Source organism: Hypoxylon trugodes, assembly GCF_022578975.1.
Source record: "Hypoxylon trugodes strain CBS 135444 unplaced genomic scaffold F4822scaffold_8, whole genome shotgun sequence".
Taxonomy (NCBI): domain Eukaryota; kingdom Fungi; phylum Ascomycota; class Sordariomycetes; order Xylariales; family Hypoxylaceae; genus Hypoxylon; species Hypoxylon trugodes.
The window spans coordinates 1,305,631-1,331,085 of NW_026250023.1; the positions used below are offsets into that span (position 1 = coordinate 1,305,631).

General features: G+C 46.8%; 10 protein-coding genes across 10 annotated transcripts; 4 read left to right on the forward strand and 6 right to left on the reverse strand.

Moving 5' to 3' along the window:
• Window positions 1-82: 82 nt before the first annotated feature.
• On the forward strand, window positions 83-1,821 carry F4822DRAFT_346913 (putative alpha/beta hydrolase). Its single transcript, XM_051455897.1, has 4 exons — window positions 83-748; window positions 812-882; window positions 999-1,281; window positions 1,335-1,821. The coding sequence occupies exons 1-4, from the start codon at window positions 386-388 to the stop codon at window positions 1,503-1,505; spliced, it is 888 nt and encodes a 295-aa protein (XP_051311312.1). The 5' UTR covers window positions 83-385; the 3' UTR covers window positions 1,506-1,821.
• Window positions 1,412-4,228, reverse strand: F4822DRAFT_445490 (putative GMC oxidoreductase). Its single transcript, XM_051463389.1, has 5 exons — window positions 3,706-4,228; window positions 3,232-3,656; window positions 3,128-3,180; window positions 2,173-3,070; window positions 1,412-2,136 (listed from the first exon to the last, which is right to left on the reverse strand). The coding sequence occupies exons 1-5, from the start codon at window positions 3,782-3,784 to the stop codon at window positions 1,687-1,689; spliced, it is 1,905 nt and encodes a 634-aa protein (XP_051311313.1). The 5' UTR covers window positions 3,785-4,228; the 3' UTR covers window positions 1,412-1,686.
• A 995-nt stretch (window positions 4,229-5,223) lies between these two features.
• On the forward strand, window positions 5,224-5,832 carry F4822DRAFT_346937 (uncharacterized protein). Its single transcript, XM_051455899.1, has one exon. The coding sequence runs from the start codon at window positions 5,361-5,363 to the stop codon at window positions 5,703-5,705; it is 345 nt and encodes a 114-aa protein (XP_051311314.1). The 5' UTR covers window positions 5,224-5,360; the 3' UTR covers window positions 5,706-5,832.
• Window positions 5,833-6,879: 1,047 nt separating this feature from the next.
• F4822DRAFT_346934 (uncharacterized protein) lies at window positions 6,880-8,681 on the reverse strand. The gene is made up of 2 exons (XM_051455898.1): window positions 8,465-8,681; window positions 6,880-8,407 (listed from the first exon to the last, which is right to left on the reverse strand). The coding sequence occupies exons 1-2, from the start codon at window positions 8,531-8,533 to the stop codon at window positions 7,208-7,210; spliced, it is 1,269 nt and encodes a 422-aa protein (XP_051311315.1). The 5' UTR covers window positions 8,534-8,681; the 3' UTR covers window positions 6,880-7,207.
• Window positions 8,682-10,150: 1,469 nt separating this feature from the next.
• F4822DRAFT_432395 (uncharacterized protein) lies at window positions 10,151-10,859 on the reverse strand (the record flags this gene model as incomplete). Its single annotated transcript, XM_051461639.1, has 2 exons — window positions 10,151-10,621; window positions 10,695-10,859. The coding sequence occupies 2 exons, from the start codon at window positions 10,857-10,859 to the stop codon at window positions 10,151-10,153; spliced, it is 636 nt and encodes a 211-aa protein (XP_051311316.1).
• A 1,351-nt stretch (window positions 10,860-12,210) lies between these two features.
• F4822DRAFT_432396 (uncharacterized protein) lies at window positions 12,211-12,828 on the forward strand (the record flags this gene model as incomplete). The annotated part of the gene is made up of 1 exon (XM_051461640.1): window positions 12,211-12,828. One exon carries the CDS (start codon window positions 12,211-12,213, stop codon window positions 12,826-12,828), a length of 618 nt encoding a protein of 205 aa, XP_051311317.1.
• Window positions 12,829-13,079: 251 nt separating this feature from the next.
• F4822DRAFT_347062 (uncharacterized protein) lies at window positions 13,080-14,572 on the forward strand. The gene is made up of 2 exons (XM_051455900.1): window positions 13,080-14,435; window positions 14,489-14,572. Exon 1 carries the CDS (start codon window positions 13,547-13,549, stop codon window positions 14,120-14,122), a length of 576 nt encoding a protein of 191 aa, XP_051311318.1. The 5' UTR covers window positions 13,080-13,546; the 3' UTR covers window positions 14,123-14,435; window positions 14,489-14,572.
• A 1,733-nt stretch (window positions 14,573-16,305) lies between these two features.
• F4822DRAFT_413402 (alpha/beta-hydrolase) lies at window positions 16,306-18,862 on the reverse strand. Its single transcript, XM_051459042.1, has 2 exons — window positions 18,079-18,862; window positions 16,306-17,997 (listed from the first exon to the last, which is right to left on the reverse strand). The coding sequence occupies exons 1-2, from the start codon at window positions 18,307-18,309 to the stop codon at window positions 16,621-16,623; spliced, it is 1,608 nt and encodes a 535-aa protein (XP_051311319.1). The 5' UTR covers window positions 18,310-18,862; the 3' UTR covers window positions 16,306-16,620.
• A 1,848-nt stretch (window positions 18,863-20,710) lies between these two features.
• F4822DRAFT_432399 (putative bicyclomycin resistance protein) lies at window positions 20,711-22,421 on the reverse strand (the record flags this gene model as incomplete). The annotated part of the gene is made up of 5 exons (XM_051461641.1): window positions 20,711-20,918; window positions 20,976-21,107; window positions 21,169-21,376; window positions 21,430-22,211; window positions 22,276-22,421. 5 exons carry the CDS (start codon window positions 22,419-22,421, stop codon window positions 20,711-20,713), a joined length of 1,476 nt encoding a protein of 491 aa, XP_051311320.1.
• Window positions 22,422-22,706: 285 nt separating this feature from the next.
• Window positions 22,707-24,687, reverse strand: F4822DRAFT_347081 (uncharacterized protein). The gene has a single exon (XM_051455901.1). The coding sequence runs from the start codon at window positions 24,621-24,623 to the stop codon at window positions 22,950-22,952; it is 1,674 nt and encodes a 557-aa protein (XP_051311321.1). The 5' UTR covers window positions 24,624-24,687; the 3' UTR covers window positions 22,707-22,949.
• Between the last annotated feature and the right edge of the window lie 768 nt (window positions 24,688-25,455).

Below are 25,455 nucleotides of genomic sequence, written 5' to 3' on the forward strand. Positions count from 1 at the left end.
ATTCATGGGCGAAGTGTGGATCTTTAGTCACAAGTTTAGGTATCTTTCTATGTCAACCCTGACCCTAAACACTTTGTGTCACTTCAACTCCGTGCAGTAATCCCGACATACAGTTATTGCTTTTTGTTGTGCCACTAGTTGGTATGTACGATCAAAGGAAAGATCAGAAGTCACGAGATACAGCCAAAGACCTTTGACCCTATTCGGTATTTAAGATCAAAGGGAACCTTCGGGCTACCCATCTGCCGGTACTACCACCCGGATAGTTCTCTGAGCTGTCCTGTACAACCCACACAGCTTCGGAATACAAAATCTAGCTAGCTAGTTGCCCTGCCCATCCTAAATTGCCTCTATTCCACAGACACCCAACATAATCATTTCCATCATGGCTCCCACACAAACGGTTCGAGTCCCGCACCTTGACGCGCAAGTCGGCTACAAGATCTCGAACGGCAAGATCGATCCTTCGAAGCCGACATTCATCTTGATTAACTCGCTGACTACTACCGTCGACCTCTATAATGCGGAGCTTACCAACCCAAAGTTGACTGCCGCGGCGAACTTGGTAGCTATCGAACCCCTCGGTCATGGCGCTACGTCTACATCCGTCGAACACTTCACCTACTGGGACTCGGCGCTCGTTACACTGCAGGCTGCGCAGGCGTTAGGTGTATCGAAAGCGTTCTCACTGGGGACTAGCCAGGGCGGATGGATTGCAGTTAGAACCGCGCTGTTGGCACCAGAAAGAGTGAGTATCTACACCGGGTGGCCCCCGCGGTGCGTCATCAAGGTAGTAACTCACGATCAATAGATTCAAGGTGTTATTATCCTCGGCTCGTCTATGGACAGCGAGTCTGCTGACTCGCGCTCGAAAGGGTGCTGGTAAGTTGCTAAGCCGCCCCTCACCACTGGCGTGTCTTCTTCCCGATTTTAGTGTAACGGTGGTACAACCAACAGGCTATTAGACTGACGAATGGCGACTTGCCTGTTATCAATAGGGATCCTTTCCCCATCGTCGGACCGTTTCTTCAGAAGTGGAGCAGCTCTACGCCAACCCCGGATTTCGTCGTCGGTGACGATTGGATCCAGCCCGTGATGGGGCTGGGCTTCGGGGCTGCGGCTACTGATGTGACTGTTGGTACTTGGACTCAGATACTCAAGAGTGTTTACGCTGGCGATGAGGGACGCAAGAAGCTTAGGATGTCTGTCATTAACTTGGCGGAGAGAGATGGGTTGCTCCTTAGGTTGGGAGATATCAAGTGCCCTGTTCACTGGTTACAGGTAAGTCATCATCTTCCTCCTTGTCTTGTTCGTTGTAATTAACCATCTTTTAGGGAGTCAATGAGCCGGTGTACGGCTCGGTTGTCCAGAAGGAACAGATCAAACTATTCACGGCCTCCAAGGAAGCTAAGCTTGACTTGATTGACGGCGGTGCCCATTTCTTAAACGCTACCAACCCTAAGGAGGTCGAAGAGGCAATCCTTGGGATGGTCGCAAAGGCTTAAATTCAATTTCTTGTAATCGAAATCGCGGCATGCGAAGCTAGAGAAGTAATTTGTTTCTCTTATGATTGGAAGTGATATTCTAAGGGATTACAAGGTTACGATTTAAATACATTCGCTTGGCTTATATCTCAACCTCACTTGCGTCCTATGTCCAAGCTCTATCTAACATGCTGACCTCTGTTTACTCTGACTTTTGCCTACCCCAAAAACCCTTGACGAAATCTGCGCACCTCTCGGCAACCATTATGGTCGGCGCCATAGTATGGCCACTAGTGATTCTAGGGAATACACTGGCGTCTGCGATCCTCAAATTCTTGAATCCATGCACACGAAGTTGTTGATCTACGACCCCGGTCTTCTCATCCTTAGACATCGGACACGTGCGCGAATAGTGTAGACTCGTCTGGCTGATTCTTCTCGTGTAATCGTCGATTTCGTCGTCTGTGACATTCTTCCAAGTTTTGTTCCGGCCTCCATTACCGCTCAACTTGACGATCTTTTCCGCGCCTTTTCTTGGCTCGGCGTCTGGTATTGTCTTACTAGCTTTATAAAGCTCTTCCCACTCATTTAAGAGATCTGGATTATTGCCGGGAGCAAAACCGATTGGTGCAGGGTACGGATAACCCGAATTCTAAAATTCCTCAGCTAACTTCATAGTAAACCGTACCGCGATTCGAGCCACTGCGACATCCCGTTCGTCGCTGAATAAGGGGTGCGTTACCCGAGGATGGGTAAGTGGATCTTTGCCGACTAGCTCAATGTGACCCGTGCCATATGGTTGAACTACAGTAGGATATAAGGTGAAAAAGGTGTGCCCCGGGACAGCTGGTTCCAGGCAATGGCTAGGCAGGATCATGATCTCTATATCTGGAACGTTGCGCGACTGCGATGCGTCCTGGTTATCTGCGCCGTTTTCGTCGCGAGCTTGTATTTGCATGGTCTTTCGATCGATAGCCCTAGTTTGGAGGAAAATGGTCCCTAGACAACATGTATACGCCATCAACCCCTTCCCGAACGAAATCCAAAGCAAGAAATACCAGATTGCCCATACGGATTCCAGGATATGAAGCGTTTCTTCTTTGGGTACTTCGAGTTGGACGGGGAAACTGTAATGGTCGGAAAGTGTGGCGCCCACCGCTGGTAGTTCTTTAACAAGAGGGATGCCTAGATTTTCCGCCGTGCCTTTGGGTTCGATTCCGCTTAACATTAGGAGTTGGGGCCTGCACAATGCGCCGGAGCAGAGGATGACTTCTCGTTTCGCCTTCACGAAATACTCGCGACCTTGATCCTTTCCTTGTTTTTCGGATGACCGGATGTGGACACCGCTGACAACACCTGTTTGAGCATTGAGCTCTAGATGCGATGCAACTGTGCCAGTGCAAACAGTAAGGCGCCCACGCCTCTGGAGAGCCACGTCTCTGCTTAAGTAAGTCTTGTATGCGGAATTCCTTTCGCCGCGTTCTTTGATGGTGGCATCTAAGTAGAAGTAACCCATAGCTGGCGCGGATGGGTCGTTACAATCTTGGGAAATCGGCAAGCCCGCCTTTTCGGAAGCCTTCGCGATACTGCAACGTGCATCAGCATAGAATCCATGGGTGAAAGATCTCACCGGGAGGAATTACATACTAGGGGCCCCATTTGAACTTGCAGGGATTTTAACGTAGTTGAACAGGTCCTTATCGTGCAGCTGTTAGCCATTCATGCATCATGGATTCATATCCCCAACCAGAGCGAATGGTTTTCTAGACTTACCATTATGCCCCCTGGACTTGGAGTTGGGATGTGAGACTGCGTTCTCAATCTTGCGAAAATACGGTTCGACTTGCTCCCAACCCCAATCACCAAAACCCATCTCAGACCACGCCGCGTAATCCCCCGGCGATCCTCTCGTCCATAACATAGCATTCACCCGCGAATTACCGCCGATACCCTCAACACCCCAAAGATGCGTCTTCCTCCCGTTAACGCCGGGGATAGGTTCCGACCAGCGATCAGCCCGGATTTGCAGCGGGTCGCTCATGTGTAAATTCTGGCTTACTAGCGGTATCCGCGAAATCATGTTGTCCTTGACGTGGCCCTTATCCAGAACGAGTACCGAGACATGGGGATCTTCCGACAAGCGTGATGCGAGAACGCAACCGGCGGTTCCGCCTAGACGCCCGGAGTTAGTGTAACCCTCCAAATGAGGCCGTTTACTTACCTCCTACTATTATGTAGTCATATTCTTTCCCGTTAACCTCGGAAGGCGCGTGTTCGGGGTATGGAGAGAAGGGCCACATCGTGGCAGATTATCCTGAACGTGTAATTGCCCCTCTCAGCCCAGAAACCCGTATCTTAGGACTAAGTAGATCTCAAGCTGGGGACAGAGCAAAGACAAGGAAATCGAAATGGTTTATATTGTACGTTGGAAGAGTCGAGACCGTGCACTTAGCTTCGGGCTAACCAACAATTTACGGTGTAGATATGTAGCCCTCATCAAACCCGAGAATCTAGTGTGTGCTGTGCCTCATTCAATGCCTACCTAGTACCAACGCGCCGAGCATAGGTGGGGTATACCCTTGTCCTCAACAAGGTACTTCTTTGAGCCTCTTTCATCTACGCTCCAAGTAGAAACACATCCATGTCGAATAAGATGACAAAACCAATACCCAGAGTCGCATAGTAGTTTAAGAGTGCTGTCGGTGTATAAGGCTTAGAATGAAGCAAGGGCAACTTGATATGTGATAACCCCACATAAGTACCTAGGTAAGGAGTTAAAAGCTTTCTAGACGAGTAATATTAGCTAGGGAAATATCAAAAAGCAAATTCCATACGAATACGAATAATCAGAAAATGAGGGTTGGTTGGACCACTGTAACACACCATGATTTGGAGGGAGGCATCACAACTCCCTTGTTTGGTAACCCAAGATCACACTTCTCGAGGTATTTATCCAGGTACCTATTCTCTTTGTTGGTAGCCTCAAGCCCATTAAATATTCATTCAACTTCATTGCTACCTAGCTGCTAACTAACAGATATATAATTTATATCATGTACTACCTAAGGATATTAGATATCTGCTTCATTTATTACCGAATTACACCAGAAAGGGTACATGAAATCTTGAAGAATCTACCTAGGTAATCACTGCAAACCACAAGTATCTCAGAATTACCTAGGCAGCTCTTCGAAATACGCCTCTAGATTATTTATTTCTTTGGTCGTTGGCTGCCTAAGTATTTGGTTCGTATGACAAAGGGGAACCAAATTCAACGACTTCCACGCTTTTCTTGATGTAAAACAGGATCAGTTGAGTCATGAAAGGCAGCGTATATTCTATGTTCGAACAAGTTGACGGATTTCTAAGAGACTGCATGTTTGCGAATATGCGATTTGTTTTCTTGTAATTCCTAGTATATATTTGTAGGTAATCGCCGGTTTTATGATTGGATGTCTCGTAGTTAGTTTATAATCATCTCTAAAGCCAAACTCTTTCATATAATTCTTGAAGGATCAGGTACGTATTTACCGACTTCGTTAAGTCATTTAAAGAATCCTGTACTACTTACCAAACCATAACACAGCATCTGCAAAGATGGGTTTCTGGAAAATACTTCTCAGCACCCTATTTGGTTTCTTGCTTCTCGCCGCCACCTTCCAGTTCTACCTTTTCGTTTTTCTCTTACCAGGTGTCCCAAATTTTACCCAACCGGAACGGTTCGAGCCGAAACCACAGGGTCCAAACCGCTATGAGATCCTCGAGGTCCCCCTATTCGCAACAGAGCAAGAGATTAAGGCTGGATACCGCAAGCAGGTGAGATCGAACCACCCCGACAAACTTCCAGAAAACCTCAAAGAAGCAGCAGAAACGAAAATGCAGGGGATCAACGAAGCCTATAAATTTCTTCTGACTCAAGACCGATGCATTTATGATTTACACTTGGGTGCAAAGATCCCCCATGTCATTGAATGTACCGACAGATTTCTGCAAAGACAGACTGAAGAAATCGAGAGGAAGCGAGCGGAAATACGACGGGAAAGAGAAGCAAGGGAACGAGAGTCAAAGGGTGAGGATTGGCATTTTAGACCACGTTCCCGCAAAAGCGACGACGGCACCTCTATGGCAGAGAGTCTGAATCCTGTTAAGGTAATGAAGTTGGTTTTCCGAACGGTCGTGGCTGGCTTCGTAGAGGTATTAAACCTATTTTCGACGAGATGATAGATGAAACGAGCCGGCTATTAACTGAAGACTGGTAAAATTGTGAAGGATTCTTAGACTTAAGATTACGCCAGCGACTTATCCCTAGACTAGCAAATAAATACTGTTTACCAAAACCCGAGGAAAGCTTCCGTCTGGCTAGATGCATGCGTGATGGATATTAGTCCCCCTAGCATTGATTTCATATCCCTTGTTATGGCGTCTGCACTCACTGTATTTGTTGAATTGTGACATCTCTCGAGGTTCGGGCGGCTATGGGTCCCGAATTTATCTTACGTAGGTATATTAAGCATGACACATGTCCTATAGTGAGGTACTCCGAACTCTTGTGTTGGATTTTCTTACCGCGTGAATTATCCGTTTATCTTGTAGAACTCGCGAATATTTTAGATATCGCTATATGGCCCCAAAGAAAATCTTTCGCCGATACCGAGAAATATGACTCCCCAACGTACTGGGCAGCACTAGCAAGGAACTTCAGGACGTCAGCTCGTCTCCATTTATTTATAATGCCCCTCGCTATTTCCTAGAACCGCGTAATCAAGCGTCTGCCAGGGGCTCTACGCAATTGAAAGCCACCGACCTTGCCTGTGGTAACGGCATCTGGCCCAGCGATTTAGACCGCGAGCTCTCAATCAAAGGTATATCCACCAAGTTGGACGGCTATGACATCAACCCAGTCAATTTCCCCGCTCCACCTTTCCTCCCGGAGTCGGTTACGTTGAAGACGCTGAACATCCTCGCCAGGCCGTTGCCGGAGGACTTGGTAGACGCCTACGATGTCGTCCACATCCAAGCCTTCTCGAGCACGGTCGCTTCTATAGATACCGATCCTCTTCTTTTCCATCGTTCAGATATTAAAAGCGGGTGGGAAAGCAGGGGGTGCGAAATTCGAGATTATGGGTGAACTTGACCAACATGTAAAGCGGAACGGCTTTCAGGAGGTCCACCTAAAGGAGACCGACACGCGAAAGTAGGATTTGAAGGCTTGGACTGAGGATTACCTTATTGTCTGGGAGGAACTCAGTGTGTTTTTCCCGCCTAAAGCTCAGCAACCGGATGCACCTCTGACGAGGGAATCGTGGGTGGGGTTGTTTGCGAAGGCTGTTGGCGAGACGGAACAGGGGGTTGTGGTGCATCAGGGCAAGATTGCTACGGTGGTTGGACAAAAACCTCTCTAAGAATAGGTGGATCGGTATAGTCTAGCGCTATCTTGTACGCGAAAAAGATAAGAATTTCCTTGGTTGCGATATTCCGTGGGAGTACCTGAATCTGCGAGCGTCGAGCGCGGCAAAGCCATCCCCTATCCGGTGGCTGGAGGAAGAGGGGGGGGGGATTGACGCTGTTGTGCGACCACCACTCATTTCATTTGCAGCGTATTGCTTTTTGCGTACCTAGGTAGGTAGGTGTAGGACTCAGCTTGGGTGCCCGACGGGTCCGACGGGGTTTTCCTGGATGGCTGGTTTACTACTGAAAACCAGCATCTTGAATAAAATGGGGGGTCAGCTCCCCTTGAGGATTAGGTATCCATCAAGTTCATCCTCCGATTTTTTGTTGATTTCCTCGAAGACCCACTGCATCAAGTCTGGATGTCGTTCCCCGACTTCTTGCCACACGGCCTGAGCAATTTGTTCGGGCCAGCCCTGGACCCACCAGAGATGCTTCACGTATTTTAAAGTGACCACCCAATGAGAAACGAGGATGAGTCCTAGAGGATCCCGGGCAACGATGCTCTCGTTGAACGTAGGATGGACCATCGCAAGCCACATGCAAGCCACGTTGTAATTGCCTATCGCTCCGGCGGCACGTCTTAAAGCCGTCTTCAGCTTGAATCCCGCATCGAGCAGAGACTGTTTCCTTTGCTTGGCATCGTCGTAATCATCGCCAAGCTCTGAAATCCGAGCCAACACTTTGTTAACTGCTGCTTCGGCGCTTGGCCACGATTTCTCTCCTGCTGTGGCGCTGAGGACGGATTGCCTCAATGCAGGTATTGTAGCGCCTGGAACGGCACAGAGAACTAGCCTGCCAAGTCGGAAGATGGCTACTGATCCTCTGTATAAAGTCATGATTTGGGCGAGCAGATCAATGGTATCTGTGACCACGCCAGCGCGAAGCGAGGCGAAAGCGCATACTGTAAGGAGACCCGAGGCTATCAATGCTGGTTCACAAGTTATAGGGGTTATTGAATTGACTGTTGATCTGAGCGTTTCCAACGCGGATGCTTTATGTGATAAGGCCGTAACTAGATGTGGCGAACGGGTCTGAGAGGCGGCCTCCAAGGTACGTGCATGAGAGACAAGATGGAGTGCCGAAACCGTCAACATAGCATGGTATACATAGGGATACTCAAATGAATGGCGAGCTACGGCATCATGTAAACATGATAGCACTTCTACTTGGACGTCGGGTGAAGTGAAAATAGATGAAACTTCGGCGTCATAGTGGTATATCAGTTGCTCCGTTATAGGATCTAATGCTAGTGGGGTCTTGTATAGTGGGAGAATTGTCAATGCCGGAGATGAAGCAGCTTGAGTTGAGGTCAAAGCCGTGTGTGACGACAGCGGCGCTGATGGTGATCGCAGGGAAGTCGTGTCAGCAATGTCATGACCCCCAAATGGATTGTACGACGATGTAAGATGCCTGTAAGTGCAGGCTCGTCCTTTGCTTCGACATCTTGCGCATGTTGGCTGCTCTTGGTCACACTATTCATCAAGTTAGGGGTATCCCGCCAAGGCCCAGATCGCGAATGTCTTACGAACCTTCACCCGCCTTGACTTACACTGAATACAGCCATGGTGCGAATTTCTATGGAATTTCCTGCATGGCATTTCTTGGCGGCCAATAATTAAGGGTTCAATGAGGCAACATAAGTTTATAAGTACTAGATTAATTCAAAGACATCCATGATCGCACAATTAAAGCTTCAATATACGGTGCTGGGCTGGCTGCAGATGCTGGCGATGTAGGTATTATCTCATAATAATGTTTGTAAAGGGAAAAGGGGAGAATCTAGAGAGTAGGGGATGCGAAATAGCATAGCTCTATGCGGGTGGCTGTGTGGGGGTCCTCTACGTACATATGTGTGATACCTAAAATGGCTTAGAGTACCCGACAGATCCAATTAAACCAAGGACTAGGTATCTTAGGTACCTACCTAGGTAGCTATGTACATGGGTTTTGCTTTTCAGAATGGAATTCCTTTAAGACTATGGTCACTTACCTCTCCCCTTCCGTATGTATTTCTAAACTTTTCAACAAATCACTTTATCAAATGGGGGATTTCATTCTGTTTAAATTCAAAGAGAGATACTTCATAATTAATGAACAAGAAAAAAGAGAGGTAGAACAGAGGCAGTGACGTACAGAGAGAAAATATACGGTAAAAAGTAGTTACAAGTTATGGTAATGTGTCCGTGTAACCTGAGGTGTTCCGTTTCTAAACTCCCATTCCTCCCCCAAGAGAAATTCTCAAGAAGAAAATTCGGAAACTATTTTTCTATGTTGTGCCTAGACAACCCCTTTTTATTTGAAATTACCTAAGCACCGTCAACCTCTTCGCCGCTCAAGTCGAGTACGACGTCATCCATAGATGTAAGTGGAATGGGCCCCGGCGCCAATGGAGGTGGGATCATGATTTCAACCTGTGTACCTACCTAGGTACCTAGGTAGGTATTGTTTACTATTGTCGTGATTCTGACGTACATATTTCACCTCTTTATATAAAATAGGTTCTTCATCCATAACAAATTTCGACCGCCAATTTTTATTATTCTGCTCCGTCCCGAGCCAACTAAGACATACCAATTCAATGTAGCTAATCCTACTACCACTGCATTGTGGCGTTATTACGGACACTTATTTTCACGTTTGCCAAAATATCATCTCCGCTCATGCGGTGAAACCTTCAGTTGCCCGTCTTTTCCATCAACAGTGTATCCGAATTCGGTGAAAAGGAATCGCCTAAACAGAACCAACAAACCTGCATATTTGATTTTCAGTCGAGTCACAGCGCCAACCCTATGAACGCCGCCTCACACATAATCATCGGGAAGATTTTAGCGTGGCGTACGTGATTAGGGTAGTAAAAATGGGTGCACTGTGTACTCGACAACCAAATCAAACCTCCGAAGCCCTAGACACAGGGTGTATCGAAACGACGGTGTGATAGCTTATTGGTATTAATAGATACTGCTGGCGGCGCATCAACTGAGCATGGGAGATATCACCAGTTATGGTGGCCGAATAGAGGCGTAGGGAGCGGACAACGACAAATTCAAAGAATCGTCGAGAATTAAAACGACAAGGAGAGGTATCGATGGCTCTTCTCCGAGCTCGCGTTCATTCCAATTTGCGACATTCAGATTCGATATATTTTATTGGCACTGCTAAATATATCAAAATCATACACATCCATTCTTAATGTGGTCATAACTTACCCATCCCTTTCAAACATCGTCGGAGCTTATATCGCAAGCTGCCTTCTGGATATAATCTCGTATCACTTTACTGTTGCAATCGCTATGGCGGAGAATCTCACTCTTGAGGTTGATAACCTCACCCCGAAGAGAGACAACACAGTTCGATAGGAGCTGGTTCCGCTGACTTTCTATCCTCTCGCGTTCCCGGAGTTCGTTCGTATTAACCTTCGCCTTCTGTCGACACTTCCGCGCGGCGACGCGGTTGCGCTCGCGAGAACGCTTCGCTTTTGAACCTGTCAGAGCGCAAAGGTTTGTCCCGGTCGAATTACGAGACTGGGCTTGGGATAGACCCGAAGTTTCGGACTGGCTTCGGGGAAACGAGTTAGGGAGTAGGTCGGATGGAGTATAGGTTTTGGTTGAGCTCTGGAACTGGTCCAGATATTCGAGCTGGGTTCCCAAACTTTGCATGTCACCGTAGACTGCAAAAAATTGACCGGCCTAAAATCAAACGACCTTACGATGAGCGTTGGGCTTGCATGGATTAATGTGGGCGAAGGCTTATATAACATACAGCATCATAGGGATCCAAAGCGCCCGGGAGACCATGAGCGACTTGTGGGATGCCGGCTGTAGAGCCGAAATTTGAGGTGTCTGCCACCTGGCATTGCTTACTTCTGAGGTTCTTCACCTCGCCGCCGCGGTTATCGTTTGCGGAGTTGGGTGAGAAAGATGTCATCGTGATGTCAAAGGCGAAATTGATGTTGATGGGGACGTTGCTGGCATAGGACGCTCAGAGCGCACTCCAGTCGATGTCATAGGTGATTCAAAATTACCCATGTCGGTTCACCTAGTGCCGAGATTTTATCCTATGAAGGAGTATCGGTAAATCGGCTATGGCCGGTCATAGTGCTCGATTGAATGCGCCCACGTGTGCTCTGATAGGTATCAATGTGGCGACTATCAATCGAGAGCGGGAGTGGTTCTAAAAAGGGGGGAGTCGATCTTGTCGGTGAGACCCCGCAACATTTTGATGATTTCCATTGGTTACAGGGCCGGCAGTACCATTATTTTCTGATCTCAAATACTTCAAGATGCACGCTACTCGTGAAGGTTGCCATTTAAACATAGCTGCATAGGAATTTCGTACATCCGCTTTCCTTGGACTTGCTGGAGCATGGCAGGCAATCGATTCTAGCGAGCACCCGACTCGATACTGGGCCGGGCATTGCGTAATTATCAAAACGAGCCAGGATCTTCACACTGCTGGAAAAGGCTGTGATATTTGTTAGTTGCTATATATGTTTTACAGGGATGTCCACAAGCTGGATTGTGGGAGGATCAGAGCGTTAAATCGCGATACGTTCAGGATCTGCTTTGTCTGGATTTAAATACTCTATTAAGCAAGCTCCGGTTAGTATCTTCGATCATTATATACGCCTTCTTCTTCTCCATATGTTGTAATTTACATAGAAAGATCTCAAAGATATTTTCTTATCGAATAAGCCAAGTCGGATTATTCATTTGCCTCAACAGATACAAAGGTTATCCCCTTTCACAAATATGTTTCTGTCTATGTTTCCTGGCTAGGCCATCAGATAACTGGGATTGGCCTTATTAGGTATAGTCTATCTCTTCGTACTAAACAGCCATATAGTGTATGTGAACGGGACATTTCTCATACCTAGGTGTACTTTGTAGCAACTTAGGTCGCATCGCAGATATGTCATCTGAAATTCGTGTAACCAGCAAAAGAGTTACAAGAATTACCTAACACAATCGCTTCATAGGACGATTCGATGTACGATTATGGACCGTGGCAATTTTTGATGGTATAAAATTATCTGAGCGTAGCGGCTCGATATGAATTGGATTTATTCCATCATTGAATCTTATATCAATGCCCAATTGAACCTTTGATTGGACCAGAACTGCCTCCGACAACCACGAAGATCTTCAACATTACATCACAATAGCATACCCGTACCAGTACAGTCGTGGCGCTCTATATATTACAGGCCCCTAGGTTTAACTCTCCGCTTTATGGATTACGAATTCTAATCTATTGCTAAATAAGCATAGCCAACAAAATGGACTTAGTGAACCAGAAAAACGAAGAATGGCAAGGTCGTACCTTGTCTCAACCAGCTGGTGGCAACACACATCTTTTGCCCCCTGCCAGGCCCCAGTTTGACCCCCAATTATGTACTGATTCATTAGAGGGGTTGGGCTATAACTACGGCGCTACAGATAGTCTTTGGGCTGTCCCTTGTCCTGATTATATGGGTACTCAGCTCGATCCACGAATCACACTCAACAATTTCCAAGAGCGTCCCGATCGCACAACATCACAGGACGCGCGGGTCGGGATATGGTTCACTGAAATTCAACATGAAACTAACGACCAACCGCTTGCGTCTGCAGCCACACCTAGACAACCCAAAGAGCCACAATACTCAACTAGGATTGAGGAAAACTTACCACAGACTCAGGCTCAAGCCGTTATGGCTAGTACCGCCTATACTACCTATTCGGAATTTCCCGGAGGCTTACCCGTTAACAATGTTCCTCACGTCCTTGACTACTGCGGCGAACCAATAAATTGGGATGATAGTATTAGGGGAACCATGGTACACTTGCAAGAAATGGAGGAATATTTTCGAAATGATACCAAGAGACGGATAGCTCAAATGAAAGGCAGCTTATAAGACAAAAGCCGGGAAGAAATTCACTGAGGGATTTTTACAGGCGCCATTGGCTCATGTATGCAGTTTACCTGCATTGTGGCGTTTCTCTAGATAGTCCGGTTGGTCGCGGATCATCCAATATTGTAGAATAAAAGCGAAACTACTCCATAACGCCTCAAGCCACACGATTCCTTCAAGAAAATAATAGGTACATAGCCTTACCCCCCCAAAGTCCGTCATTATAAGAATTGAACGGATTTGTACCTAGGTAGCGCGTATCAAATATGATACTTCTCATGATGCAACGGGCCATCCTCTTTATTGCCGATTCGATGCCAATTTCTAGCTAAGTTGTCTATTCGCGCGAAATATGTAATGAAGTGATTCTACTGCCAGCCATTAATATATTCTTATTAAAAAGTACATACCTATACGCATACATTGCGGCCTTCTTTTCTTTGCAAAGGAGACATCGTAGCTCCTATTCATGTCTCTGGGTACGTGGGGTTTCCCGCATCTGCAAAAGCCCGCTAGGACCATGTTACCGTCACAAATGATATGTGACAGAGCAGCCACAGCGAGGCCATGGTCGAAAGTTGGCGTGGCACAGGTCCAATATCAGGCATCAAACACCTAATTAGTTTGCTGGCCTCCCCTCTTTATTGCAAACGGATTTTAGCCACCAACTTCCGGCCATATTCAGTTCTCTGCTCAATTATCAAAGCGATGAAATATAAGAATGGATATCGAATTGAAGTCGGCTCGATTGGAGCTACTAGAAATCCAGGCGAGACTGAGTTGTCTCTTGGGTGAAGTTGATACGATTATGACCAGTTCGTCCGTCACAGGCGATATAACTCCAACACATACAACGGCAACGGATGAGACTCTCAGTGACCGTCGCTCTCCACCACCGCCACCACAAAAGGAGGATGTGCCATGGCCCGGTCACACATTCATCATCCGGGACCCAGCGTCAGGACGACAGGTTACTCTCGTGCGTGGAGAGCTTCGAATGGAGGAGCATATGGGCGATCAGGGAGGATATCACTGGATCTGTGTCGAAAAGAATGGATGGCTAGGCTTTTGCGATCCCGTTCACGGCACTTACATAGGTCATGATAGCATGGGTTCCTTTATCTCCCAGGTCAAGCATCACAAGACGCACGAGTATTTCTGCGCGAGGAGACACCCGGATGGTGGTTACATTCTTTCGTCGTTGACTGTTCAGGGTCTCTCAAAGATGACGATCGGAGAGGACGGCCAGAAGCTGGTGCAGGCGGAGGGGACTGCTTTTGAGTTCATCAAGGTGTAGGGGAAGAAACCTCATTTTTCTGGTATTTCAGTTCTTCTCGTTCTTCTGGAGATACCTAGGGTATGGGCAATTTACCTGGTGCATGGCACTTACGCGAATTAAGCCGAGGAACACTATGCTCAGCGGCGGAGCGACCAAGTTTTGGAGGGAATGGGCATCGTGAAACTAACCCTACATCATGATTCAAACGGGACAATTGCAATACTGAATTAGATCAATTTCCAACCACATTCAAATTATACCACGAGACGTGTTCATGAATAAGGTCGTGTTGGAGGCTTCCAGGCCCCAAAATCGATACCTACCTACCTAGGTAGGTACATACCGCTTCAAAATACGAACTAACACAATGCTAACCTCAAGAAGATCAGAACAATATCGCGCGATGAATACATGTACGCGCCTAACCCAATCACTAGGATTTGATATACTTACAAATTGGAACCCTCCCGCTTCCCTTGTCTCAGACCCGTAGTACTCACTTGGGCCCTCTTGCCACACAAGCATCCTTGCCGAACTCCAAACGTATAACGAACGATATTATAAGTATACTGCCGCCTCAATCAATACAACATCATCATCACCATAAAGGAATACTCCAGACGTCTTACGCGCCATGATTGCGCGGTAGAGGCTGTGCGGAAATTCGATGCATAGGACCAGAGACATTCCAAACTTGATTATCATCGTCCTCATCATCATTCAGCCCCTATCGTCGCCAATTCGGCCTTCACAGTTATGTCGGCCGCCAACTATCATTTGCTCGCCGTATCTTCTATAGAGGCCATCCCTGCCCAAGCCTAGGACGTTGTTGGGAATATGGTTCTAATAGTAAAGCTCCTCAGCTCATACTAACGAGGGAAAAAAAAAAAAAACCCAAACGATAACCTTTCCGTGATAAATGTAAATGACGAGCGATCTCTTTTCGTAAATTATCTTAAACGTAAACGATGGCAGTATCGTGCCTACATGGTTGTTGGGTGTTGAAGACCAAGTCATACGACGATAAAGTGTGATATTCGAAATGATAATTATCATGATTGCTCTTGTGTTTTTATATAGGTACTTAGGTAGGTAATGAATTATGGATGAATGGGAGACTAGATGATGTTATCGTGAAATGTTGAACGAGTGATGGGTTTAAATGCGTTTTGTTATTCTATGAAGAGAAGAGAGAATTTAAATGTTTTCAAGTGAGCCATATGGAAAGTTAGAATCAAGCCATACTTGAAGCTAATGGTAACCTAGGGTACTAATTGTCCTATTTCCGTGGGATGAAGGCAGGTGTATGGTAGTTGTAAAAGGAGGGCCCAAACTAAATAATAATAAAGGTTAATACATATATAATTATAATAGATAACACGAGACGAATATTTAACTCAGCTGCGAAATGTAACTTTCTAAACTCTAAGCGCTTACGTGGTACGCAAGTGGTTACCGCACAAAGTAGAAGACGAGTGATCACACGATCGAACTATGAGGTTATTCCGATCCACACATGAACTTATCAATAGTACCTAGATTAACTTCAGAATCTTGTAATTAATCTTTAAAATATGGATACTAAGTCGATCACCCAGGTCATTGGATGATCTACGTTGTGCCTGCCTGCCTGCCAAGCCGGGCTGAAACCGTGACGCCCATGACCCCCTGGTAGCGAGGACGGCAGAGCAAGTTTTGACGAAGTGCTAAGACTTCAAGGGTTTCGGATGGTAATTTGACAATTTAGATGTTCCAGGGATCCAGAGGCAACCAACTGGACTAAGAAAACGAGTGTATTAGGTGTGAATATCGTCAAACATATGCGCCTTGTTCGGGAGGGGGCCGAAACGATTTTACACTACCTAGGTACCTAGGTAGGTAGCTCTAAATCGGATCAACATCAGCATTGCGCAATCTTCTAAGATGAATGTCCGATTTTCGCCGGTTGATCTTCGATTGAGATTCTCACACATACCATATTACTATATATATATAGAAGTTACCCCCTATAAGTACGTACCGATACCCGAACGACCGCCTAGAACCCACACATGGGCTTATGGAGATAGCGGGGACGATTGACAGGTCTATATCCTGTTCCTATTCGAAAAAATGACGAAGGATATGTGATTAGACGAAGTTACGTACTAGTCAAGGCACATTTGGGGATTTCTCGGCGGTACAGGCGGTTGTAGTCAGCCTAGAGCAGTTGGTGAACACTGAGGGATACTGCAGCGATTAAGCTATTCTCAGCATGGATGTATGATACTAATACTAGACACATTGGTAGACAGGTTATAGCAAGTGTATAACTGTATTGCGGTTTATATTTGCCGTTCCGTAACGCCCTCTACTCACAAAGATATGGGTATCGTGAAGTAAATACATCTAGAAATAAAATCTGAATCCGCAAGATATTGTGGTAGCTTGTTTACCATGGTTTTCCAATCCCCAATGAATGTCACACCGAACGAGAGTAATCCCCGAACCAAAATACTCCGTAATTGGAATGCCCCTTATTGGTGATTGTCAACGCCGATGCTGGCAAAATACTTGCAGTGAGCCTGCATGTCAAGACCCACTGTCTCCATAGTCGTCTTCCCACCATTCTCGAACAGTAACCGGTTTTGTTTTGCCTGGTTGAATTTTTCCCATGTCGCCGAACCAGGGTGTCGGAATGTATTGGGGTCGAATGTTCGGATAAAACTGGTCCAGTAGGCTTGGATAACCGGGATCACGTCAACATTCGTACCGTTGCTCAGGTAGCTCTTTGGCGGGTCGCCGTCCGTGTTTTGAGGTCCCCAGACCGCGACTAACTCTGCGGTATGAGGTACGCCGTAGCCTTGGGCCACTTGATCCGGATCTTCGACATTGTATCGATAGCTATACGACCCAGAAACACCGTGTTGCATCAGAGCGCCGTTGATATACAGTGTAGGACAAGCATACCGCATGTCTCCGTAGACATTGGATACTTGTCGCCAATAGCAGCCGGTGTTCGGGCACGTGGTGTTGGGATTCGGGTACATGAGGTCGAGCTTCAACAGCTGCTCCGGAGTTAAGTATGGGAATTGGTCGAGCATGAATTCATGGCTCTCCTCGATTGTCGACGTGTTCTGTGGCGTGAAAACGGTTCCGCCGTTGGTATCGTCGCCGAAGATTGAGGGGATCTTTACGAAATTCCCGTTGGTGAATTCGTCGTATGTGTGATCCCGTATTATATCGTAATCGAGAACTGGATTCCACATGTATAGCGGCGCCTTTTTCTGACCGGGATAAGGTACGCCGTGATTGGCGGCCTGAAGCTCGTAGACCGTCTTATTCCGCATGCAGGCGAGTGAATTGGGTCCAGAACATCCAGCAGTAGCCGTAAAATTATCGTATTGATACTGGCTTTCGTTTACCGTAAGTACTGGCGCGAAAGAAACGGATTCGGCCGCGGCTCCATGGAACAGACCGCTGTCCTTGCCTCCATAGGCGATCATTTGAAGACTGACACTTGCAGCACCAGCTGAATCGCCGCCTATTACCACGTGGCCAGGGTCGCCACCAAATTGCTTAATGTTTTGGTTCACCCATTGAAGCGCCTTTCTCTGGTCGCGCAGTCCATTATTGGGCTTGATCTTATCGCCATCAGTGATAAATCCATATGGACCCACGCGGTAGTTGATGGTGACGACGACAATATTGTAGTCACTCGCTTTAATCAGGCCTGACCCATTCATGTTGGGGTTACTATCCGTGTTAAAACCCCCGCCATGAATAAAAAAGTAGACTGGCAACTTGGATTTCGGCGTCGCTTTCGTCGGCGCGTACACGTCAAGAAACAGGCAATCCTCCGCTGTAGTATCGCTTGGCGGAGAGTCGTCAGTGGACAGACAGACTTTGCCGTGCTGTTATCAAGAAAAAAAGGTTTCAGCGAAATGTTCCAGATAGGAAAGTCCATTGTCAGCTGTGCTCGGAAACACACATACCTGAGTCGCATCTTGTGTTGCTTTGCTGCATGGTGGATCCTGCGGAGGCTCGAACCTTAGGTCACCGACTGGCGGCGCGGCATACCGGATACCAAGCCATTGGGAGACGCCGTTAGGTGTACTGTAGCCAGAATATCTGTTGCAAGATAATTCGACAGTAGAGTCAACGGCGACTACGAGACAGTAGAGCTGACATAGCACGAGAAGGACAGCAGCCTTTATCGTAGCCATTGGAGCGCCGAGAGTCTCGGGATGATCCGAGCAGGGACCCGAAGGGAGATATTTTGGTTTGGGGGGATGTGTATGGGGACGCCATTTTTGGACCCGGGCGTAATGGGCACGATGAGCTTCATATATGTCTCTCGTGATGTTGACTAGGGTGGGAGAAGCAGGCTAGAATCCTAGCATTCCACGACATCATCTATTGAGATTCCACTTCTCTACCACCCCTACCAGCCCAGGTCTGAGGACGTTTTAGCTCCCTGTAGTGAAGCAATGTGACCCTACGACCCTGCAAGCTGACACTCCAATGCGTTGGCTAGGCTCTCTCTCCTCTATCTTCCCTGGTAGACAACACGGCGCAAACATAATACCGCGTGACCCGATAACGAAGAATTCGACTGGTGATCTGACCGCCCGCCGGCGCAGTGAGCGGGACCTCCATGCACGGCATATTGAGGGATGCAGAAATTTGGAGAATTTTCGGCATAGAATCCTGTGGGGGAGCCGAGCTATTCAAGCTGATCTGTGTACTACCTTGTATAACGGTACTTACATATGTAGGTCTTGTAGGGCGAGAGTGACCTCTTGACGTACCAGCACACCGCATATATTGAGTACTTAGGGTACATACCACCCCCCCTACTCCAACTGTCTGTCTTCCCCTCTCCCAACCCAACGTGCATCACAAAGCCTTTCCTCTTTAGAGCGTTTCTTGGTGTGGGGAACCCCGGAGCTAGTTCACTCTATCGTTGCCCAATCGGTAACTCATCCTTGTTCCTCTCTGCAGGGGAAAGCCACAATTAATACGAACTGCACGAGATTACGCTAGATCTTGCCGTGTAGTCGGGCACATTATGATTAGATGCTGTAATAATTTGCTAGGATTTGACAATATCAGCATGTTCTATAGTGAAAAAATCGGGAGGACAGTGCTTGATGCCTAATGGACAATGGGCGCCTGTCGGCGGTAAGGGGTTATTCTACAAATTCTCAAAAACAAACCTGCTTGTATGTCCATCCTACATCAAAATAAACATAGGTAAATAGTAAAAATCACAAAATTAAATGAGCTATGCACTCTCGATGCCTCCTTGCTTACCACACACATAATAGCCGAATATCGCAACATGTAAACACGAGTCAGTAAAATAAAATCAGTAATTTGAGCTCATCATGCAAAACGGCTGACGCAGGAGAGACATCTAATTTCCTATAACCGTCCGTGCCTCGCCTAGCGAAAAAAAGCTCATATTATATTACCAGTCTAGATCAATAGCATATTATAGTAAAGGCTGGAAAAACAAAACAAAAGGAAATTTTTCTAGTGAAGCGATATCACTAAAAGACATAAATAATGTACCCTCCTAATGGTATCTCGGCACCCGGCTTTCAAGTCTACCGGACTTCTAGCGGAGGATTCCCTCGTACTAGCGACAGCCGTAATTTTGTTCACGGGTCACTGCATCTTGAAACGCCGGCACTCGCTTTAATATACAGACCGGTTAAAAACTTTCGGAGACAAGAATTTACGGCATTCACTCAGGTGGAAATGAAGGCCGCTGGTGTTTAATTGAATGTTGACTTAATTTATAAGAGCCAAGATGAAGGTAAAGACGGGACGTAACCTCAATTGCCGTGTCTGATATATTAACTTGACTATAGCCACGTTACGTTATTACTAAAAATAATATCTTATTCAACATTCCAAGTTTGTATGATATTATCGCCATCCTATTCGCTTTTTTAGATTGTACCTGCATTTTCCCATATTTTATGTCGTCATAGTAAATCTCATCATTTATATGGCCTTGTGTTTATCAGTAAGCAATCACTTCTAGTTATTAAAGTACTAGACGTTTTTTGTCCATACTCTTCCGCGTAACACAGGACAGCCTCTAAGATGAATGTTACGTACCATCGAAAAGGAGAATTTTTCGTGGTATGACTGCCACTGGCGTCATCGAATTGATGAAGCCCGAAATGGTGGCGTTTCTAAACGATAATCTGTGCCCGATGCGGATGAGAGGCGTGATGGCTTGCAGAAGCGCAACGGTATACAGTACATCTGCCACTATGTAATTTCGTTTCTCGCTCGCTGTGCATGATGATGGTTCGTTCTTCGTTTTTCAACATGCTCCTAGCAAAAGACATTAATAGTTTGTATTGCCGGCAAATAAACCGGTCTAGACTCCCATAAACCCAAATAATGGCAATGCGCCGCATCGGGTGAACCAGATAGATGGTTCAACCCTCTAGAAACAAACTCATTATCCTTGTCTAAAGGCGTTGTGACTGAATCATGCGATTTGACGAAGCCCACCAGTTGCCAGATTAAAATCTCTATGATATTGCCGCACACTCCTTTTCCTTCCTCTCAAGAGTTTATTGAGTTTTTGCTATACAGTTTCAACTAGTGGAGGATCTTGCTCTTCCCTCTCAACCATGGGCCGTAAATTCTGAATAGATAAGGAATTGGAATCATAATAGCAGCCAAACCACCGAGCAGAGTTCCAGCCCACTGTACGCCCATGTTTTGGAACATTTGTCTAGAAAATAGCGGGAATCCCGCGGCGACAGCGGAACGCGTCATGATATTGGCGGCGACGGCAGAAGCGGCTCTATAACAAGATTAGTTTTCAACGCAAGTAACTTGATGGATTCTAAGCGAGGCTTACAGCGGCAAATAGGCGTCTACGATGTAATTAAAACACGGTAGGAACACCGCGACATTCCCGAATCCGATGAAGATACCCGCGACGGTGGGGAATGCCCAGTGGATTTTAGGGGTAAACCCAGTCCAGCCAAACCTATATAAAGAGTAAGTTGTCAATACTAATCCTTCGGAACGTGGCCTAATAGTTCACTTACCAGAAAAGGCCAATTGCGAAAATCGGCGCTCCAAACAGAGTAGGTCGCAGTCGCCATTCAGGGACGGGCGCTTTTCCGTCATGGTTGGCTAGCTTCTTCACCCAAGACGGATGTAGTGTAAGGACAAACGCTACAGCCAGGACTTGTCCGAGCAGGAGACCGAGGAAAGGAAGATCGCTAAGTCCTGGAGAAATGCCGTATATCTCCTCTGCAATTTGGTTAACATGATCTGCTATACCACCAATGAACTAGAAAACTTACCAAATACATAAGGGTAAGCGCCTAACAGGCAATACACCAGCCCATAGATAAACGCCATGTAGAGAGATACGAGCAGTATAATCGGCTCCGTTATCAACATTCTCACCGGCCGCGAGAAGTACTTCTCAAACAAGTGTCTCATATTCAACTCAATCAACTCATGTCGGGCACGGATAGCCCAGTTGCCCGTCTGGCGGCGAAGAACAGCGGCCTTGGCGGAAAGGATACATGGCGCATACGTCTCGCGCAGGAAGAATAACGAGATGCCTCCATTCACAAAACTTAAAATCGCCGGGATATACAGAGTCCATCGCCAGCCTAAAGAACTAGCATTGATGAACCCGCCTATAATCGGTGCCATGATAGGCGCCCCGAAAACCGCCAAAGCGTATACCGAGTTTGCGACACCTCTATATGTGTTGTCATAGATATCGGACAGTAATCCTGGAACCACAGTGTATTGGCACGCAGCGAATACCCCAGCGAAGAAGCGGCAGATGATCAATGTCTGGATATCTTTCGCCACAGCAGAAGCAACGGTGAATATGCCGCCAGCTAACATGCCGATAGTCAAGGGCCATCTCCTCCCTTGTAGCTCGGAGTAAGGCGCCCAGAGCAACGGGCCGGACGCGAAGCCAAGTACGAATAAAGCCGTTCCGAGAGTCCCAACTTCGGAGCTGACGCCGAATTCTTTGCTCGCGGCTTTTGCCCCGGGGGCAAAGATGGCACTTGCAAGCGCCGCGACGAACGTGCCGGTACACACTAGGATAGAGGTGTAGAGTCTATTTGGAAGGATGCATGGTCAGTCCCTGATACTACCAAGCTGCATATTGGGTGTCGACGTACTTGGTAGAAGTCTTCCAGTTATATGGATGCGTAGGGTCATCTTCATCAAACTCGACGATGTAATCCTTCGGATCGGCAAGGGGTGGTGGGATTGGCTTTCCCAGCCCCATGGACAGCTTCTCGTGCGCGTTTGCTTGGTTCGGCATTGCGAAGTGGGAGGATCTTGTTTGCTTCGTTCCAAAAGATAGCGAGGATCTCATGCCTTTTTAGAGCATTTGCAGATGAGCATACATGCCTCAGTATATATTGTCTAAGATCTCCGGATCATACATGTGAAGTGAACACAAGGAAGTCATTTCCGATGAGATGTTCCTGACGTGTCTTAGAATGGGATACACGAGATAAGGCGTACAAAGATATGTCATTGAAGAGGGTTGGTTTGTCAATGCCTATAGCTAGGGAGGTTAGTTGATCCAGATCCCGCAATACCCGCCTCTTCCGCGCTACGCCGCTTACACTATCCGAACCCGAAAATAACGCCGTTAACGTGTTCCTGTCCGTCGATTATCAATTTAGAACCCGTCTTAATAGGTATTGGAAATGAAAACATTGGTATCGGATTGTAGGTTTCTAATGAATATTAAAATAGCAATATCTCTAATTACCGCAACTATTCCGAGCGGATTGATTTTGTGCGGGAAGTTAAATGTACACAGAAGATAAGAAAAACGCAATTATTCAGGTCCGCCCAAGAGAGCATTGCCAGTCATGTCCATATTCAAGAACTGATCTAGGTCCACCCTTTCCAAGCCTGGAAAGTCGGCGACAAGTGCTTCAAGCCATGAGGAATCTTGGGAGCTGTAGTTGGGTGGCGGTGGTAGCGCAACGATAGGATTTCGTTCTTGCTGATGGACGTTAAGGGCCTCTCCAAAAATGGCTATATCAGATTTCCTTCGCTGCTGGTGCAACAAAACTAAGAGGCAAGCTGTACCATATGCCTCTCGCATAGTTTCGGTGTCGTAGGTACTAGTGATTAGACTCAAGGTCTGCATTGCCTCCGGAAGCATGGAGAGCGACGAGCGTGTGTCCATTACGAGAAGGACGCACACAATTTGAAAAGGTACGTTGGCGGCTTGATGCCATGGGGAACAGCTCGCTACTAGACTACGCGCGCAGCTAAGTCCCTTCTTGAAGAGATCAAGTACCTGGTCGGTGCGGCCAGATGACATGTCAAGATTTTGGGTATGTATACGTCGGATAATACAAAGCACCGTGTTGCACTGGGCCATAACTGAAGGTGGTTCAGTATGTGTTCTAGACAGGACCTTAAAAAGCGTTGACGTGAGATCCGTCTCATCCTTCAACCTACCAGGGTGCAAACTGACCGCTATTGGCAGTAGGCCTAAGATCTCATCGGTATAATCACCCGGCTTTGACGACGGCGGTAATGGCATTTCATCTTTTTGGAACGAGACCAAGGAGAGTCCTAAGTCAAAGGATGTCCAAGTATTGATATGTCGTGCGACGCCAACAAGCCTCCTTCTAGTATCAGGATCGCATTGCGCGCTAGGGAGAAGGACTGACGCCGGTGACTCGGAATGAAGCCCTGAAGCTTCGACAAGGTGCATCAAGGTGGAACTAGCTATCCATGTGGAATGCGGCGAGTCTGTTATCCGAAGATAGATCGATCGGAGTGTCCAACCGATCAGAAGGTCTATTGAGGGTGGCCCGAGGAGTTGGTGGTTGTCTAGACTTGCATAAGCCGACCGGACTAGATGTACTTCGGTGACCGTAACGTTTCGTTGAGAAAACAAACATCCGATTGCCGCGACGCCAGCTAAAATACTGTCATACAAATTTGGTGTTTCAGACGAATTCCAGCGTATGTCTAACCGCTCAAAGAACTGAGGACGGTTGATGAATCCATAGCACGGGTCCACCTTATCAAAGTAAACTTGAGCTAAAGATTTCATATGCTCAAGTGAGGTAATTTCCACAATGGGTAGGGCTGTGCTACCGGCATTTAGCGGTGTAGATAATTGTCGTGATCCAAGGTTCCATGCAAAGAGGCTGAGCCTGGGCGCATTCGTAGGGTCAATTCGAAGGCCAAGTTTCCGGACGAAGGCCGCACCTGAATTAGCCTCCATATCACGATTCAACCCATAATGCTCGGATTCTGTGGTGCTTGCCGGAAGATTGCTTAGTTGTTCAGACAGAGGTCTTGCTGGGGATGCCGTCGTGGCTTGTCCTGTAGCCCGTGGCGTTCTTCGCCGAGTAGAAGTTTCGTAATAGCAATCATAACCCCATTCTGTACAGGTGATGCAGGGGTGACGTCCGTCACATTTTCTTTTGCGCTCTCTACAGGGCTTGCATGCCAAATGTGCACGTTTCCGTTTTGGGGAGTTCATCGTACCAATTGTAATGTTTGAAGAAGATCAAAAGTCTCGGAAGGGGGAGAAACGGATATTGCGGGAGTTGCGGGAGCTTGCAGATACATATCAAGGATTAGGCTGCGGGTCGACGTCACACAACTTAATTTGGCTCGGCTATTGCGGAACAGAAAATAAGCTTATTAAAAACCCGCCTAGTAACTTTCAATTAAACTTTGCACCTTAAATCTGATTGACTTTATCTGCTTATTAAAGTTATGTACCTAGGTATTTTAACATGTGAAAAGACGCAATTCAGTGTTACTAATTCTTAACTATGGCATAGTAATGACTCAAATGACACAAACGCGAACTGTCTATTATTAATAGGCTTAATATTTCCATGCTGAAACATTCGATCTGTCTGTGCAACACCAAGAGCCATCACCAGCCAAAATCCTCGCAATCGTCCCTTAGTTTCTACGACGACGGTAACGACGACAACGACAACGAAACGACGGCAACATTGAACAATACAATCACAAACGTAACTAGTATCTACGGACTTAAATATATGGCACGATGTCTATCTGGACACAACTCTTCGCTATGGTATAATGTGTGTGAATCATTGTCACGTGTAGCACGTGACTAGGGTTGGAGCCACAGCTGGTGGTGTAGGTCTTACTATTTAAGACCTACTCCTCGGAGCTGATCTCTTACCTTAGAGAGTTAGATAGACAGGAATACAAATGACATGACACCATACCCTATGAGGTAATATACAGCCTATTACAATACGATACCTACCCAACAAGGTGCCTCTAACTTGTTGGCTTATGATTAAAACTAGTAGTATCCATTGCGACTA

Coding starts and splice junctions, on each gene's coding strand:
- F4822DRAFT_346913 (XM_051455897.1), top strand. CDS start 386: ATGGCTCCCACACAAACGGTTCGAGTCCCGCACCTTGACGCGCAAGTC. Junction 883..998: donor TCGCGCTCGAAAGGGTGCTG/GTAAGTTGCTAA, acceptor TGTTATCAATAG/GGATCCTTTCCCCATCGTCG. Junction 1,282..1,334: donor GCCCTGTTCACTGGTTACAG/GTAAGTCATCAT, acceptor ACCATCTTTTAG/GGAGTCAATGAGCCGGTGTA.
- F4822DRAFT_445490 (XM_051463389.1), bottom strand. CDS start 3,784: ATGTGGCCCTTCTCTCCATACCCCGAACACGCGCCTTCCGAGGTTAAC. Junction 3,657..3,705: donor TGACTACATAATAGTAGGAG/GTAAGTAAACGG, acceptor CCGGGCGTCTAG/GCGGAACCGCCGGTTGCGTT. Junction 3,071..3,127: donor TCAAATGGGGCCCCTAGTAT/GTAATTCCTCCC, acceptor TGCACGTTGCAG/TATCGCGAAGGCTTCCGAAA.
- F4822DRAFT_346937 (XM_051455899.1), top strand. CDS start 5,361: ATGCAGGGGATCAACGAAGCCTATAAATTTCTTCTGACTCAAGACCGA.
- F4822DRAFT_346934 (XM_051455898.1), bottom strand. CDS start 8,533: ATGCCATGCAGGAAATTCCATAGAAATTCGCACCATGGCTGTATTCAG. Junction 8,408..8,464: donor GTAAGTCAAGGCGGGTGAAG/GTTCGTAAGACA, acceptor CTTGATGAATAG/TGTGACCAAGAGCAGCCAAC.
- F4822DRAFT_347062 (XM_051455900.1), top strand. CDS start 13,547: ATGGATATCGAATTGAAGTCGGCTCGATTGGAGCTACTAGAAATCCAG.
- F4822DRAFT_413402 (XM_051459042.1), bottom strand. CDS start 18,309: ATGGCTACGATAAAGGCTGCTGTCCTTCTCGTGCTATGTCAGCTCTAC. Junction 17,998..18,078: donor CAACACAAGATGCGACTCAG/GTATGTGTGTTT, acceptor TCTTGATAACAG/CACGGCAAAGTCTGTCTGTC.
- F4822DRAFT_347081 (XM_051455901.1), bottom strand. CDS start 24,623: ATGAACTCCCCAAAACGGAAACGTGCACATTTGGCATGCAAGCCCTGT.